Below are 14,085 nucleotides of genomic sequence, written 5' to 3'. Positions count from 1 at the left end.
TTTTTCTCCAGTTGTGTTTTTTTAATTCCCCCCCTCCATTCTCTTTGTAGTTTTGTCTTACATTAGTTGCTCGTTGTTTGCCTGGTAAGATTAGTTGTTGATTTTTCGCGTTCAGCTCAGTGGGGACGTATGCTTTTGTGATGAGGGGACTTTCCTGGATTTTTCTAGTAGCTGAGCCAAGTCCTCCTCAGAGGAGGGGCAGCACCCGTAGACGTGCGTGGCCTGTCCTGCTCCAGGCCCGAGGGGACGGAAAGGGAAGAGGCTGTTTCAAGGAGGCATTTTGCACTTCTCAGGTGTAGCAGGAGCAGGTGAGGGATGACAGAGAGGTATGCAGTGATGTTTCAAGTTGTCTTCATTCCTCCAGCCCACCCTCCTCCGCAAAGAAATAAACAGTTTCTCTCACTTCTCATGTGCCTCAGCCTGAAAATTGCTTTTCTAACAGAACTTCAGGTGGGGACCGTGGAGGCTACAGGACTGGGGGTGGCAGCAGCGTGGGGAGCAGGCATAGTCTGAGGCTTATTTGCCTCTCTGCTGAAAGTACCTCCGAACACAGAGCTTTGCAGAAATGGCGTAAAGCCTCCAGTCTTGACATGCTTATATTTGATTGTTTTTTTTAAATTTGTCACCAGCAGATGAAAGAACTTTCCTAAATTTTTTTTTAATGGCTCAACAGCATTTCTAGACAGCCATATGAGAAACCTTACTGAAAGGAAACTCCCCTCCAGATGCCATGCAAACTCCATGCACAGACACCATACATGGCTTTATTTTCTTCAAGTCCTTGCTTGGGATCAAAATGATGCATTGAACCTTGATGCAACTTTCTGCCCATGGGTGAATTTGGTCCCTCGTGCACTTTATTTGCACAGTGTGTAAGTAAGGTTGCAAAAAGCAGTTCAGAGAACAGACTGAGGAAACCACCTCAAAAAAAGAGCAGCTCAAGTGCATCCTTCAATCTCAGTATGTAACGTGCAGAGCTAGCACTATTCCATTTGCAGTGCTTAGAGTTTGTCCAGGAACAGGATTGTCTGCCCATTAGGAATATGTTAACGCTTACATTGTTATTAAAACTTTCTTGGCAGTTGTATTTTGAAAAAGAGTATTCTGCCAAATATGAAGATGCTAGCTAGAGTAATTAACATTCCTTCCCTCCTGAGCTGATGGGACAGCCTGTGCATGCTTGATCAGAGAAGCTCTGCCTTGTTCATTTCGGTAGGCTGCTATCAATTGGGTTCAGTGAAATATATGTAAAGATGCAGCCTCAGCCTTTAGGAATAGTACTCTGAGTGTGGCTCAAGGACATGCAGAATCAATGTATCTGGTTGGCTTTCCTATGCCAGTCACTTGGCCTGGTGTCTGGAAGAGCACTGGTTGCAGCCAGGTATCTTAATTTACCCAACTGTGGATGCAGCGTCACCTAGGAAAGGGGCAACTTGATGAGGAATTACTCTCAGTGCTGGTGGAGCTGGCTGATGAATGACCCTTGTCTCTCCCTCACCCATACTGGTAAAGGGAAAGCGAGTAAAGTGTATAGTCGGATCGCTCAAATGGAGAGAGCACCCCAAACGTCCTGCCTTCAGAGCAGTCGTGAGTATGGAGGAATGTGGAAAATGAACAAGAGAGACTGAACGAATAGGGGTGTGGAACGATCAAATAGGTGAATCCCGTCATCCTTCCCCAATCCCTTTTTGGGATTTTTTTTTTTTTGTGCCACAAGAGGGTCGGAAGATTTTTTTGCCAAAGCCCGTGTTAGGTTTTCCCTCCCCTTGGCATGCAGTAAGGTTGTGAATTTTTCAAGTTCTCCTAGAAGGCGGAAGGAAAGCACCAAAAATCCAAAACAACTTTTCCTTCAAGAAGATGAGCCATTACAAATTGTGGGACTAATGGGTTAAGTGAACAGTAAGTGAAGACAGATGTTGTGCAGACATGGGTAAACAAAGAAAACTGACTACTGATAGGTAAAGAAAATAGTGGTTGTCATGCTGGGAGGAAGAGTTGAGAGGGTTGCCTGCTCCCAAAGCCCTGTGTACTGCCAAGAGCTTCTGAAAGCCTTAAAATAAAATAAAAATACATGTTGGACCAGAAATGAAGCGACTCGCCAAAAATGTTTGGAACAGCCTTTTGGCTTGATGGTGGTTTAACAGGCAGCAAGTCAGCAAGGAATAATTAGTTGATACTTAATCTTTTGCTGTCATTTTTCACACAGCATTTATTTGTGTTTAGCTTTCTCAGGACCTGTCGTTTGCAGAAATCTGTTTGCAGGATGTGGAGAATATGTCTTATTTCTCATCGTGCTCTCAGATGATTTTTCCTTTTTTAATAACTTTCAAACAACGTGCTGTTTTCAAATCAGAACTACCAAAATTCTGGTAATTTTGCTTGCAGATTGAGATTTAGGAACAGTATTCTTGAATGTAATTTTTAAATTGACTGTTTTAAGCCAGTTTAAGCTTTTTGGTTTATACTTCAATTTACAATACTTTGGACAGGTCACGTGCATTGTTATGTTTAAATACAAATATATAATTACATATATTTAAAAATACAAGTACTTGCCAAATATTTCCAGTTAGGATGTAATATTTAGGCACAACCTTAGGTTAGGTTATTAGCTATTCTCTTCTGTGCAGTCAGCTGGCCCAGCCAGTGCACAGAAGTGTGGGAGCGGTGTCTCCAGCCTTGGGGTGGTATTTGCAAGCATAAGACCTTTGCATTGCCCAGAGCTCAGGACCTGTGTTTCTTCTTAGCCTTCACAAGGGCAATACAAGTACAATTTTCTCCTCCAGCTACAGGCAGACCATGCAGGACCGGGGTCCTGGGAAAGTGTGGTGGTTCATTAGCCAGATGCATTGTGCTTCGAAGCTCTACTATAACCTGACCTCTGTTATCAGTCTGACAGATAAAAATACAGCCATAGTAAATTAATTGCTCTGAGGCAAAACATCTTGAGAAACTGGCGCACACATGACTTTCTGCAAAGATATGCTTTCTCTATACCTCTCTCTGCACTGGCTACCTGCCAGGATAATCTTGGCATGTCCATGAATCTCAAACATGACTAGAAACACTACAAGGTGTGTAATTAATTTTCAAGATGTACAGTGCATTCAGGTTGGTGCTTTTGGTTCCAATTTATAAACCACTCTCAAGGAAATCTCAGGCTCGTTTCATAATTTACCACTGAAACTAAGCCAACATCTGTCTATTCTTAAAGTTTGCAATGAATACATTCAGTAAACAGAGAAAGGGAAGACTGGGAAAGGAGACCTTTTTTTCCACTGGAAGAGTGAACATCCATTTGTTTCAGTTGCTCTTTTCTCTTAATATAGCAGAGAATCCTTAACTCTTCTTGGTTAATCCAAATTTGTGTTACACCATTTAATAGCTTTATGTACTTAATGTAAGCGCAACATGCATCGTGAAGTACCCTCAGCTAAATGCTGTGGAAAGTGTCAGTCTCTTCCCAGTCCTGCTTATTAGATCAGTGCAACCGATAGTTACTACTAGTCATTTTTAATATAGGCAGTTCACTGAAGCTTAGGTCCAGCCAGCTGTTCCAGTTGGGGAGGGGGAAGATGATATCATATGCTTCTGTGCAATACTGTTTCTGAAAACTACAATGTTCAGTTTCACCTTGTGCAGAGGATCAGAAAACTTAGGTTAAAGGGATGTCAAACTCATCTGGCCGTGTCTCCTGCTGAGAGGAGGGTCAATGGTGAAGTTAGTTTAGGTTGTCGTCAAAGCCCAGCTGGACAGGGCCCAGTCTCCAAGAATGGAGATCACATAATGTCTCTGCCCCCCTGGTCCAGCACTTAACCACTTTTGCAGTGAGAATGCTTTTTCTTTGTATGGAGCTGGAATTTCTTGTGTTGCAGCTTGGTCCTGTTACTCCTCAGCTTTTCTGTTTTCCCGTAACCCCAATTCCGATAATGGACAATTGTAATTAGATTCCCCCAAACCTTCCCACTTCTAGGCCAAGCAAATGTAGCTCCTTCAGCATTTTTTCATGTCATGTGTTTTAGCCCCCAAACTTCTTGTCATTTCCATGACTGCATTTTGTCTCAGTCTCTGCAGTATTTCCACAGCACCTTTCACAAACACCCAGACAAGCAGTTTTACCAATCAGTGCCGTAAGTGCTGTCTTATTTTGCAACCCTACAGGAAGACTGCTGGGGACGTGCAGTTTAGCTCCTGTTCAAGCCTTTGTAGTGTTTCTGTTTCAGCTGCACCATAAGGGATCTATCAGTGACTCTATATTCCTCCTAAAGGAAGAAGGTGTTTATGCCCACCAACTCCAACATTCTTAAATCTGATTTAGGCAATACCAAATGAATTTGGGCATCTTTGGCCATTGATTTGCCCTTTAGGAGGAAGGTGGCTTTGATTTCTTACCCCAGGTCAGATATGATTTCAGTTTATCAGGAGGCGCTATAATTGTGTTTCCACATGTTTCACCATTAGGTGAAGATATTTAGCCAGGTAAAAGATGAAGATACTGTAACGTCCAGGCTAAGGAAAGGGCTAAAGCACAAAGCTCACATTATTAAGACACTAGGGAATCCAAAAGTGAAAAACACTACTGCCCATTACACCTTGTAGGAAGATCTCCTATCCAGACTTCTGTATGCCAAAGCTGAACCGATAGGACATAAATCAGTAGGACAGATGGTGTCTCTGTCTCCTTAATGTCCACTGCTGTCTCCTGCTGTGGAGTGCACTCTTAATTCAATATCTTGTCTGGGTGGCTGCAGCCTTGCATTCACTGGGAGGACAGATGAGCCAGAAGATGGGAGCACTGTCCCTTGGGTCCTGCCATTTCTCCTCTTTCCTTGCTCCTGATGACTACTTCTTCCACTGAGTTCACTTCATCCCTGGCCCAGACAAGTAAACTATGTGGAGGAAAAGGAGGCAGTGGTGGCACACTCAGTGGCAACTCCCATTGGAAATATCTTTGTTTTCTTTTAGACTGACTGAGTTTAGGACAGATACATACAATCAGGGATGATCCCATGGGGAAAACATTCCCCTTGAAGCCAGCTCTGTAACGGCGAGGGCCTTGCTTGGCAGGAGGAAAGCTCCCTGTTGGAAGCACAGCAATTCTCCCTGGGTACCAGTTGCATTACCTCTGCAGCATGTAGTAGCTACTTGGCAAGGCTTACTTTTTTAATTTGCTTTGAGCCAGTGACTACCTTCTGGTACTCCACTGAGGTGTTACTGTGTTATAAATAGCTTGTCCCTTCTTAAAAACAAAGCAACGCTCCCCCCAGATACTTTACATTTAAACTTTTATGATAAAGAGGAAAAGCATGGTTTTATTGCAGAAGGTTTTTGCAAAGGTGAAAAAAAAATCTGCTCGAAGAGTGGGTAGGATTAGCCAAATAAATAAGGAACTAACAAAGTGTGTTTGTTAACTACTGTGAAAAAGTTGAAGACACCAAATGGGGATTTTTCAGTTTCATAAATGAACTAACTTACAATGGGCGTTATGTTCACCTTTCTATGTGTTTTTCATTTTTTTTCTAAAGATGGAAATTTATTTCTGGCTTTAATTATTTGTTTGATTTATGTGAAAGTTTGGTGTGCCGTACACTGGGGATTTGGTTGCCTTGCTGTGTGCAGTATACATGTTCTGGGAAGTACAGATTTTTTTAAGATGTTTTACATATTTTGTTTATATGGATATGAATTTATGAGCTTGTAAACGAAATCAACAGTATGCTTTTATTTCTTCTTACAGCAATAGATGTCCTTCATCAACTAGGCCTTGTGAAAGACGTTCGACAGCCCTCAGAGACAACAGTGCCCTCAACATCATCTCTGTTACCTCAGGGTGTTCGTCTAACCGTATCGGGAGTTGTACTAACTAGTGACGCACACATTGAGTCCCCCATCACTCAAGTGATACCGTCAAATCTAGGGCATCAGTTCACCGTATTAGTTGGGTTGTACTCTTACAGAGTAAATAACGCTTTCCTTTTCAGTATTAGGAACAAAAATAGACTGCAGTTTGGTGTCCAGTTGCTACCAAGAAAGGTAGTGGTTCACACTGGAGGGAAGCAGTCCGCATACTTTGATTATAGTGTTCATAATGAACAATGGCATTCATTTGCCATTGACATTAGAGATAAGACTGTCTCAATATTTGCTGAGTGCGGAAAGAAGTACTATAGCCGGGAAATACTTTCTGAAGTGGAGACATTTTATTTGGATGGTTTATTTACCCTGGGAAGGATGAACTCTCACTCTGTCAGCTTTGAAGGGGTTATATGTCAGCTAGATATTATTCCCTCTGCAGAAGCCTCTGCAAACTATTGTAAATATGTGAAACAGCAGTGTCGCCAGGCTGAAACGTATCGATCTCTGCTAGGAGCTCCACGTGTGTCACATGGGCTGGATGTTTTTTCAATGATGATGATTGATGAGAAAAACCAGTCAGAGGGCATATCAGCTTCTAGAAGGGAAGAAACAGCAAACATTCCTGCTACCGATGTTCCTCAGATTCACTTTCTGTCAGAATACTTTGAGTCAAGAAACGTCTCTGGATCAGAGTTTCCAGAGGTGAAACCTTTGTTGCTGGAAGCTTGGCCTGAAACAGAACTCCAGGAGAACATCAGTCTGCCTCTTCATCAGCAGGAGATGAGCAAAAAAAGAAACATCACTAAAACCCCCAAAGGATCACATCCAAATACTTCCGATAAATCCACAGAAGATTCAGGCAGACAAAGTGAGCCTTCTCTGCTCTCCCCTGTAAACCAGAGTAAAACTAAAAGCAAGGGAATGGACAAAGCAAAACAGAATTTAGATGAACCAAGCAAAAAGCAGCAAATCTTCAACACAGTGCTGTATGGTTTGCCTGCTGACCTCTCTCTGGATAATCAACTCGGTCCAGGGCAGGAAGGTGCATTTGATGCTGATGAGACTCATCACACGCAAAACAGTTATGACATTGGTATTGATAATTATGCTTATGACTATGAAGATCTTGACAAAATGTTTGAAATGGGAAGTATCAGAGGTCCAAAGGGGGAAACTGGACCTCCTGTAAGTTATCTTTACTACTCTTTTTACTATAATGCAGCAACATACATTTAACAGAGGCTTTGAAAGAAACCTCACAAAGCATGCCAAAGCTGTGACTGCAACTTCTCCTGGCTGTGCTGTACAAATGTTTGTCTGCCTTAAATATGTTTCTTTCCCGCATGTAATTTTGGTGTAAGTGTTGTATGTTTTTATTTATTGGCAGAATACAAAGACATTCAAGACATTCACGTTCTGGTGAAGTGGCGGGCAACCCAGGCTTCTTTAAAATTTGAAATGCAGCCAGATGTTTGCAACTGCTAATTATGGAGACTGCTTACTTAATAAAATTACAGGATAAATTCATGCAGTACACAAATGTAGACACTGACCCAGTAAAAGAACAACCAGGTTGTTTGGAAGACTGATGTAATTTTCTCAGTTGAGCAATGCTCTCAAGATTCATTATTGTAGAAAGACACCAGCTGGAGAATCTAGAGTGGTAAAAGCGTTTGTAACCCAAGGTTAGGGGTCATGCAAACCTGCATGTAAAATGATTTTTAGAAGTCTTACAAGATTTTGCGGCATTATTTCAGTTTGCAGGGTAAGTGAGCCCTGAAACAATTGCAGATGTGCAGTAGTGCTCTTAATAGAAACCCATTTGTGCTTTCTTGTTGCGTGCACGAGGCTCAAACATTTTAATACACAAAAATGGGAGCCATATCAAGCTACAGAAAAGAAAGAACAGCAGTTCCTGCTTAGCCTGGGAAATAGGATAGTGCTTGTTTTATTTTTTGCTTAAAATTTTTAAGCCATAGCATAGAGTAGATAATTCTACTTGTTCTTCTTTTTTTTGTGTGTGTGCACGCGCATTTGTGTGGTTATTACTGGAAAGCAATTTGATATGTGTTAAGCAGCTCCTCATATGTATTTGATACGCCCACAAATTTATTGCAAGTATTCTTTCAGTACTGAAACATTTTTTTTCTTAAAGAAGTCAGCAACTGAAAACCTATGTAAAAGTTGAATTTTTACTCTAAAGTGGATCCAGATGCGAAGGGATTTTTACACAATTGAAAAACGTGTTAACAAGTAATTCACGTTAGTGCAGGGGTGCTCTTGCTTAATCTTTTCTTAATGTGAAATCAGTTGTCTTTCCTCTTTTTGTCCCTTATGATAGTATTTATGGGGACATATCGCTAAGTATGTAGCAGCCATCAACATGAGGTTAATTTCCATTTTGTGAGCTTAGCACATTTAGTAACTGCTAATGGAAGCTTTTCATTTTAGCACATAGCTTGTACATTGTGATTTCAGTCTGTTACAGCCAAGAAAGTTAAATCCATTCTTTCTTATGTGGCACAGAAGTGGCTGCCAGGCAAATGCTCTGGGCTTTTTTCTAGACATAGACACTATACATACAGTGTCAAAGATGATAGCTGATTTGGTGAGTTCAGAGATGTCTGTGTTACCATTTTCTGTGCCTCTTTTACAGAGTGGGGGTGCAGAAGTTTGTTGCATCTAGGAAAGCGGTTAGAGCAGACCTTGCATTTGGTATGGTCTGTAGTAATGAATACGATGCATTTGTGCTGAAGTGTTTTGACGGGTCAGGATTTAACTAACGTACCCAAGGTCTTGGAGACCTGTGACAGAATGGGGAAGTTAATCTAGACCTTTGTGGGCACTAGTTTGGCTGAAGGGGCCAGCAGCAGCCACTGAGACGGAGGCGAAGCTAAAGCACCGTGTTGCCAGAGAGGCTGATGCCAAAGAGGGAAGAGGCCTCTGCAATGGCCTTTTCCACACAAGCGTTTGTAAAGAATTGTGCTCCATGGAAGTTGCATGGCACAGTACCTGCCACTGTTGTCGGCCTCAGGCTGGAAGCGGTGGTCTTGGTTTGTTTTCTCAGTCTCATACACCCTTGTAGAGAAGACCAAAGGTACTCCAGTTTTTATCCGTGTGGCTCTAACACTTCAGAGCGTAAGTACCTACAGTCTTATCAGTGGCGAGCCTAAAAACGCCACTCTGAGGAACTTGCAAAGTTCCCTTGCAGCAAAAAGTCCTGATGAGACACGAACCCCCACCCCCCCACCCCTTTTTATTTTCTTCTTTCATTTTGTTGTGGTTGATTTGAACCTTCTTCCAACATTTCAACAGAGAAATAATGTTCCTTCTAATGGAGTTGACAGGCAAGAACTAGCTTTTGTGGTTCTGAAACTCCTCAGCTTCGTTTTAGCTTTTAATCATCTTCCAGAACCGATTCTTGCCTTGTATAATAAGGCTCCTTGTATTCCATGATCCCACAGCTGTGGAATTCACCCACCGCTGCAAAGCAGGGCTCCAGAATTCAGGCTTTCATTTATGGATAGTATATGGAAAAGGGCAGCTATTTCTTCAAAACTATTAAGACCCTGATTAAAATTCTAGCAGTTGCAATGACCAAGATCCCCTACAAAAATATGAGTTTAAAGTGGAACAGTGTGGTCTCCTGAACTACTAGTTTAGAGGGAAAGCTGCACCATTCATCTGATGAACCACTTCTTTTTGTGTTGCAGAGGGTGTTGGCAGTGTATAAATTTAAAAAGAAAGAAATCTTGTGTGTGTTTTTAACTGTTTAACTTTCAAACTTATATTCTTCGTTGCAAAGTTCTAAAGCAGTTTGTGGTGGCATGATACATAGTACCACACTGGTAGAGGGAGGGGTTGATGTGAGCTGAAGAGCTGATTTAGGTTAGTTGCTGGTAGGTAATGGCATTTGCAGGCGTATCTGCACATGATTTGGCTTCCTCTGAGAAATGAGCAGGAATTAGTCCTCTCTATTGGGAAAGCTTTCTGGATTATGAAAACACTCAGCCAGGAGGAGAACTAGTAGAAGACCAAAAGGCGGTGTTCCTCAGGCAGTGTGGTTGGTAAGGAGAAGCAGACTGGAGATATGGCCAGGAGGAACTGGAAGTGCAAGCCCTGCGTTAGGCAGAATTGAGTCCTGGATGAGATGCTCTTATTCCAACCAAGAGGTGTGAGGGCGAGAACCCTGAAAGAGGGCAGTTCAGGGATCCTAAATGTGGTGCTAAATAAGCAGCATCAAGGGTAGCGTCAGCAGAGGTTTCACTCTTAGCTTATTTCTTAGTTGAACAAAATTGCTTGCTAAGGCTCTCCCTAGCCACAGGGGATATATTGGGCAGTTAATCACTCTCATGCATTTTAGGTCTGCAGATAATGTTCACGTTATCCTACCCAGGCTGAGAAATCTATCTCAGTATCTGCTGATTCAGGTGAAAATTTAAGATGCTGTTTTATTTTTAGTAGCAAAAAGATAATGTTAGTCTTAAATATTTTATTTTAATTCACTTGAAACTAATGCAGTTTCCCTATCTTCTGCACAATAACACTGAAAAGCTTTAATCCGTAACCCAAAGCCATATGTATAGTCTTCTGATGTTGATGACATTGCTTTGGCTGTTGTAGGAATTCTTGACAGAGAAAGTGAGACTTCTACAGCTGTAGAGAAAGGTTAATCATACCCAAATGACTACTTGCTCTAGGGCATTTGGAAACAGAAGTGTGTGTGTGTTTTTATTATTTCCAGTGAAATGCAAATGAAGGAAGGAGAAAAAATAGGTGGACATTCATGTTTGGTAGGATCCCTCTTGCTTGATAATTAAATTATTATCTGTATGAAGTAATGTGCTTTAAAAAGAGAGAGCATGCTAGGAATAGGTAGAAGAATTGAGTGAAAGAATCAGAATTCCAGGTGGTCAAAAACTGAGATGAAACTTAGTGCAATAGTACAGAAATTAAAAGTACAACTAGAGGATGGGGGAGTGGTCGGTCAGGTGGTCGGATGAGGGCGATAGTGATGTTATAGTGCACCGGAGAATAAATGCATCTTATCACTGTGATGCTTGATACATTACCAGTAGTGGTGAGTATCAGAGACAGGCCATTTTTCAACTGTTCTGGGGATGCTGAGGCTGCAGTTTGGAGAAGTGCCATCAGTTTTGGATGATGAGCTTTAAAAAGGTTGTAGACAGACTGGAAGGATTGCAGAAGGTTGCACTAATGGTGGCAGAGTTACAGAAAATAGGATTCTAAGTAACGGTTAAAAGTGGGTGTAGTAATGAAAGTAAGGGACAAATCTTATAGTTCTGCAAAGGGTGAGTTAATGAAGATACTTTTTTGCATGTTCACAGAAAGTATGGCAAAACAGAGTAGGAAATTTTAGGTGGGACATAAGGAAGGCATGCTAATCCGTGTGATACCTGCACAATAGAACAAGTGATATTGCCAGTGTTAGAAGTGGAATTCCCTTTTGTGAAGAGTTTTTTAGAAGAGGTTTGGAGCCTGATATTTCTGATACTTCTGTGCTGTATTTCAGGTATTTTGGTGATGATGTGCAGGAAAGGTCGTATCTTTTTCGTTTTGCTGAAGGAACACCTGCCTTAGGTATTTGAAGGATCAATAATTAAACTCATGTTTCTTACATTTAGTCTTCTAAAAAAGTGTTTGAGGTGAGCTGAGGTTGAGTGGTTTAGTCAAATGCCTTTTGAAGAGAAGCTTCATAGTTGTTTTGCAAGAGAAAGTTCAGTGAATATGATTTAGGTGTTGAATGGCAACAGGATCAGCGTATGCCTGTGCAGAAGTTTTAACTACTTAATGCAGAATTTACTGCCATGTGTCTGAAACCTTAGGGGCTTGTTATGTGTAAATGAAATACTTCCTATTACTTCTGGCGTAGGGCAGTTTTAAAACACATGCATCCATAAAAGGGCTTCAGTGTCCTAGAAAATGTCTGTGAAAACTTAGTTATATTTATTCCAATGACCATTTGAAAAGTAGTGAAAATTTCTGGAAGAGTAGCATCTACATCTGTTACTTCAGGATTAAGCCGTGATTATTTGGAACTTGAGCTTCTCCCCTCAACAGCGAAATGAAATTTGCACAATTCCTAAGGGCAGTAAGTTGTAGTACCTTTCTTAAGGTACATATGATCTGTTTTGAGCAAACTGATCTTATTAAATAAATGAATTTTAAACTTGTTTCAAATATTTACACAAAGTCGCTATTTTTTTCATTGGCGGTTAAAATGTCAAATGCAAAAAACCACACTGACACTTCTAATTGCTTCAGGTTTGTTTAATTACTCTTTCTGGTAGTAGGAGGAAAAGCTCATCAAATGACTGATTCCTTGGTTTGTGAGACTGTCTTACTCTCAGAGGTTGACTTATGTGGCTTACATGGATGCCCGAGAGGCATACAGAGCTTCCTAGCTAGTATAAAAGCTATGCTGATTTGAAGTTGTAGTTGCTTTCACTGGTTGAAGTAGTACACAGGGTGAAATAACTTCATAGAGCTATTGAAAAAGCATTTCCAGGAGAACCTGTACAGGCTCTAAGTCTGCTGTCCGCAGAGATGTTGCCTGAGTTGCCGGGAGGAGTCTAAGACAGAGATTAAGAGTAATGTACTCGGGTTAAGTAGAGTCCTTGTTAATACTTTAATCAAACACCTGGATTGCTGGTGCTAATTGCTAATTATTGTTAACCAGAGACTTAATCTACAATGATTTACTTTATTTTAGAAAGCCTTGAGAAAGCATTATTCACCTCCGGCTGCATAGTTCAAAATATATTTCACTGCTTCTTTTAGGGGTTGCTGGGGGCTTGGTGTGGTTAGTTTTTCTTTTCTATGTTTTTTTGGATGAAGAGAGGTAATTACTTATGAATTAGTGTAATCAAAGTGAGGGGTCTTTTTGATTGCCATGTTTTTTTCTTCAAAGGAGGAGGCAGGTATGGTTTTTTTTAAAAAATTTAATAAGTCACATAAGGAAAAATGTTCTCACTGCCCTCATTCAATAAATCAGCGGCAAAGATCAGGGATGTTAAATACTAACATTTATATTAGGAAAATGACGGGGTTTGGCTATTGATGTATTTTTAAGTTAAGGAAATGTAGGGAGTGTCTGAAATAGGGATAGAGAAGAACTTTGTACCACAAATCACACAATAATGCACACTAGTTGCAACTATTTTACATAAAAAATAAAAGAAAAGGAAAAAGTATGTTTCCCTTTGTAGTTCCAGGATAATTTTCTAAGCAAAGTGCATCACCTCACTTGCAATTTGAGAGTGGGGAGGTTAGAAAGCATTCTAGTTCAGCAGTGGCAGGGTGGGAGCGTTCTGTGCCATTTCAGGTACGTTTTTGGGCCTGGACAAGAATGCCAGGTCAAGAGCTTTCCGTGTGTCTGGCTGCTACATTTCTTTTGCCGTTAGCACAGGATCTTTTTACTTCAGAAAAATATGAGGATGCTAGTAGGCATTTATACAATCAGGCTGAACAGTGTTACTGTTTGACCTAAAGACCCGGACTGTAACACAGATTTGCGTCTTCTGTGTTGCATAGAGAGGGAAGAGCAGGTTGTGTGTTTCAGCATGACTTAATGCAGTATGTATGGACATAGAAATATTCCCAACTATAAACTGGCAGTTGCACTAGAATTAGGCCCCTGAGATGATTATGATTAATTGGAGAGGGAAATCTTTCTCCTTCTTCCTCGGAACAGTGTTTTTCCCAGAGTTGTCCAAAGGGGTCTATATTTTGGCCAAATGAATGAAATTGGCTTGACAATGCCTAAAGTCCATCATCATCAGTGTCTTTTCTGCCAGTGGCGTTATCCTTCCAAGGGGAAAAAAAATCACTTCCACAAAACTTTAGGTTTTTAAAAATGCAAGTTTTGTCTTAAGAAAATGATTCATTGGTTGCTAGTAAAACCCCAGAGGGTATTTGTCATTTTTTTGCTTTTTCTCTCTCTTTTTTTTTTTTTTTTCCCTTTCTTGCAAAGCCTGTGAGTTGGCCATTTGAGCCACTGTAGCTGCCCATCTGATTTCCCCGGTATCCCTGCCAGCTTTCAGCAGTGTTTTTTGGTGATGGGCAGTATGATACTCAGTGTTTTGCCTACTGTCTCAGCTAAGAGCTGTAGTACATACAGAACACAGGAGTGTGAGGAAGCCTGTGTGATGAATCCCTTCCTACTATCATCGATTGACTTCCTTCATGAGGTCTGACTTTCTTGATGCC

The 14,085-nt window shown here is 41.0% G+C and overlaps 1 protein-coding gene across 2 annotated transcripts in view; it reads left to right on the top strand.

Moving 5' to 3' along the window:
• The window catches only part of COL24A1 (collagen type XXIV alpha 1 chain), a 149,750-nt gene that overhangs the window by 7,750 nt on the left and 127,915 nt on the right, over nt 1-14,085 (top strand). For both annotated transcript variants that reach the window (XM_075098056.1, XM_075098055.1), the window contains exon 3: nt 5,738-7,041. In XM_075098056.1, the coding sequence (XP_074954157.1) occupies nt 5,738-7,041 (1,304 nt within the window). The remainder of the gene's footprint in view (nt 1-5,737; nt 7,042-14,085) is intronic.

This window comes from Phalacrocorax aristotelis, chromosome 6, assembly GCF_949628215.1.
Source record: "Phalacrocorax aristotelis chromosome 6, bGulAri2.1, whole genome shotgun sequence".
NCBI lineage: Eukaryota > Metazoa > Chordata > Aves > Suliformes > Phalacrocoracidae > Phalacrocorax > Phalacrocorax aristotelis.
Note: the sequence above shows the minus strand (reverse complement) of the source record. Positions and strands in the feature narration are given on the sequence as shown.